Genomic DNA, 2,622 nt, shown 5'->3' with positions numbered 1-2,622 from the left:
AAAAAAAAAAAAAAGTCTGATACCAGCCAGAACTTGAGACCCGGTCCATTTGGACAATATTCACTCAGAAAAATAACCAGCATTTGAGCAGAAACAGTTCACTGACAACAGAACTGGTTCGACTCATGAAACGGTGCATAAACATAAAAATGGATTTGAAAGGAAAATGTAAACAATATTTAGTTTGGTGGTGTGTAAATCAGCTGGAATGAAAACGTAATAACAAATGCACTCCCAATAAGTGGGTTTCACTATCCCTGAGAATCGTATTCATCATGAAAATTTATAATAATAAAACTCAAGTGCAGCTACATATATGACTTTGTATGAATACAGGCCAAGGCAAGGGGGTTGGATTAAAAAAAAGGCGTCTGGTGGATGGAAAGGAGGGCAGACAGATAGACTTTGATTGATAAATGTGGATAAGATTGGATGGAACGCATTAAAAGAGTTTGTGCATTTTTTAAATCAAAACCCTGAATGTGAGTTTAGAGATCTGCAGCATTCCTGCGGTGTGAAATCACAATAAAAAATGATTTTGACCATTCTGTAATGCAGAACTAAACCAAATCCTAAGCAATGATATAAATGGATCTCTTTTGCTTCAATGACTTCCTGTTCGGTGCTGGAGATGAAATGTCACCCTGTGTATATAAAGGAGCGTGCGCAGCGACATTTGGCATCAAATGTACACATTATTTCTTCTTCTGTTCAAGTCTTGAGAACGTAAAAGGACACCAGGCCTCGGAGTTCTCCAAAATTTAGATTTTTACAGTGCCAGATATTTTACTTTCTTTTATCTTTTAAGGCCACATTTTGAAGTAAACCAAAAGAATTCAAGTCAGAGAAAACAACCAATGAGGGTGCAGACCCAAACAGAATACTGATCTTAAAAAAAATAAAAGTACACAGCTTCTTCTAACTTACTGCAGTGCTTCACATTTGACGTTACAAGTTTGAATGATTAGTGAGTGATAAATCATTTATCCATATCATTGATGGAACTAAAGTTCTGTACAAAACCAAAGACCATACAGGTGTGTGTAGATAAATCGTCCATAAAGACAAACTGGACAGGAACCTTTGTGTAATGATGGACAATAGAAGTTCTACTTCAGCCTTGATGCCCTCGTTAGACATCAACACAGTCACATAGACCCCCTCGGGGCTAAGCAGGGGTCACTATTGCATAGATACAGTTTAGGGTGTCGTTTTTCACATATTCACAGTGGGTGGGCAAAAAACAGTCAGTTTTGTTTCTATGTTTTTCTTTTCTTGCCCCATCAGAATACATATGGAGAAATCAAACGGGAAAACAAGTCTCAAGTGGTTGGACTGTAAATAATCCACTGGTATTATTACAAACAGGGTCACCCAGAAATAGAAAAAACAAAAAAAGAAAAAAAGAAAAAACAGCCGTTGCTGAGGTCATCAGTATCTCCCATATCAGTGCTGACTGGGCCGAGCTCGAGGGTGAGTGTGCATCGTCCCCTCGCCCGGCTCAGAGCTCCTCCTTCCTCTTGACTACCTTCTCCTGGTCTCGTCCTCTTAAGCTGCGCATGAATCCCGTGAAGCCCGCCTCCTGCAGAATATGCAACAACCATGGTTTACTGTTGTATCTTTTTAGAGTAAAAGTCATGGTTTTGTGTGTATTTTGGCCACTTGTACTAAGGAGTAACATACAGTTGCAAGAAAAAGTATGCAAATCCTTTGGGATTACTTGGATTTCTGCACAAATATGTCATAAAATATGTTCAGATCTACATCTAATACATGATAAAAACAGTCTGCTTTAACAAATACAGCTTCAACTTGGTTGAACTTATTGCAGCCAAAGGAGGGTCAACAAGGGTTCACATATTTTTTCCACCCTTCACTATGAATGTGTACACATGTTGTTTAATAAAAACACAAAAACTTATATTGCTTTTATATATATATAAAAAAAAAAAAAGACTTAATAATCTCACAAACCCAGATATGGATACGTGATTACTGATGCTATTGTAGAACTCTTCAAAATAAATAAACTCTTAATTTGTGCATTGTAAATCAGATATAACATCAATGCTACCATGTAGCGATGAGGCTAAAAACTTGAAGGTAGCGTCTCTCATAAATGATGGAAACGTTTAGTTCTTGAACACCTTATTTGACATCTGGACGGGAATTTGATGTGTGAATTGTGATTAGTGTGAACGCAGATTGGTGGATTTTCTCCTAAAAAGGCAATTTATACTCCGGAGCGGCTAACATGCTTTTTTTTTGGCTTCTGCGATTTATACTCTTGTGTGACCTATCCTCCAAAAATATGGTGTTTTAGCATTTTTTAACTTCAGGTGTTTTTTTGTCCTGAGAGTCATTTAAAAGTGCTATAATAAAACAGTGACAATGTTGTTGCCAAATAACATCATAAGAATCACAAAATATATTTGTGTTCAAAATGCTACTTTAAGCAGAATTCAATAGTGGCAAAATAGCAGTTTATTATTGTGCTTGTTTATCATATCTTTCTTTTCAGTGTATAATGGTGACTTACCCCACGCTCTCCATTATATCGTTCCACAAACTTGCCGTAGTTGTAGTAGTTGAATGTTGGGTAACCTTCCACCCCTTCCTGCT

The 2,622-nt window shown here is 37.1% G+C and overlaps 1 protein-coding gene across 2 annotated transcripts in view; it reads right to left on the bottom strand.

Moving 5' to 3' along the window:
- Positions 1-471: 471 nt before the first annotated feature.
- Positions 472-2,622, bottom strand: part of pdia5 (protein disulfide isomerase family A, member 5) — a 45,917-nt gene continuing 43,766 nt past the window's right edge. Inside the window, exons 17-18 of one of the 2 annotated variants that reach the window (XM_024286264.2) lie at positions 2,540-2,611; positions 472-1,582 (exon numbers count right to left, since the gene is read on the bottom strand). In XM_024286264.2, coding sequence (XP_024142032.1) covers positions 1,502-1,582; positions 2,540-2,611 — 153 coding nt within the window. In that variant the 3' untranslated portion in view covers positions 472-1,501. The remainder of the gene's footprint in view (positions 1,583-2,539; positions 2,612-2,622) is intronic. The other variant, XM_024286263.2, reaches the window with a different exon arrangement.

Source organism: Oryzias melastigma, linkage group LG21 (genome assembly GCF_002922805.2).
Source record: "Oryzias melastigma strain HK-1 linkage group LG21, ASM292280v2, whole genome shotgun sequence".
NCBI classification, from domain to species: Eukaryota; Metazoa; Chordata; class Actinopteri; order Beloniformes; family Adrianichthyidae; genus Oryzias; species Oryzias melastigma.
The sequence above is the reverse complement of the archived record's forward strand: the minus strand, read 5'-3'. Positions and strand labels throughout refer to the sequence as shown.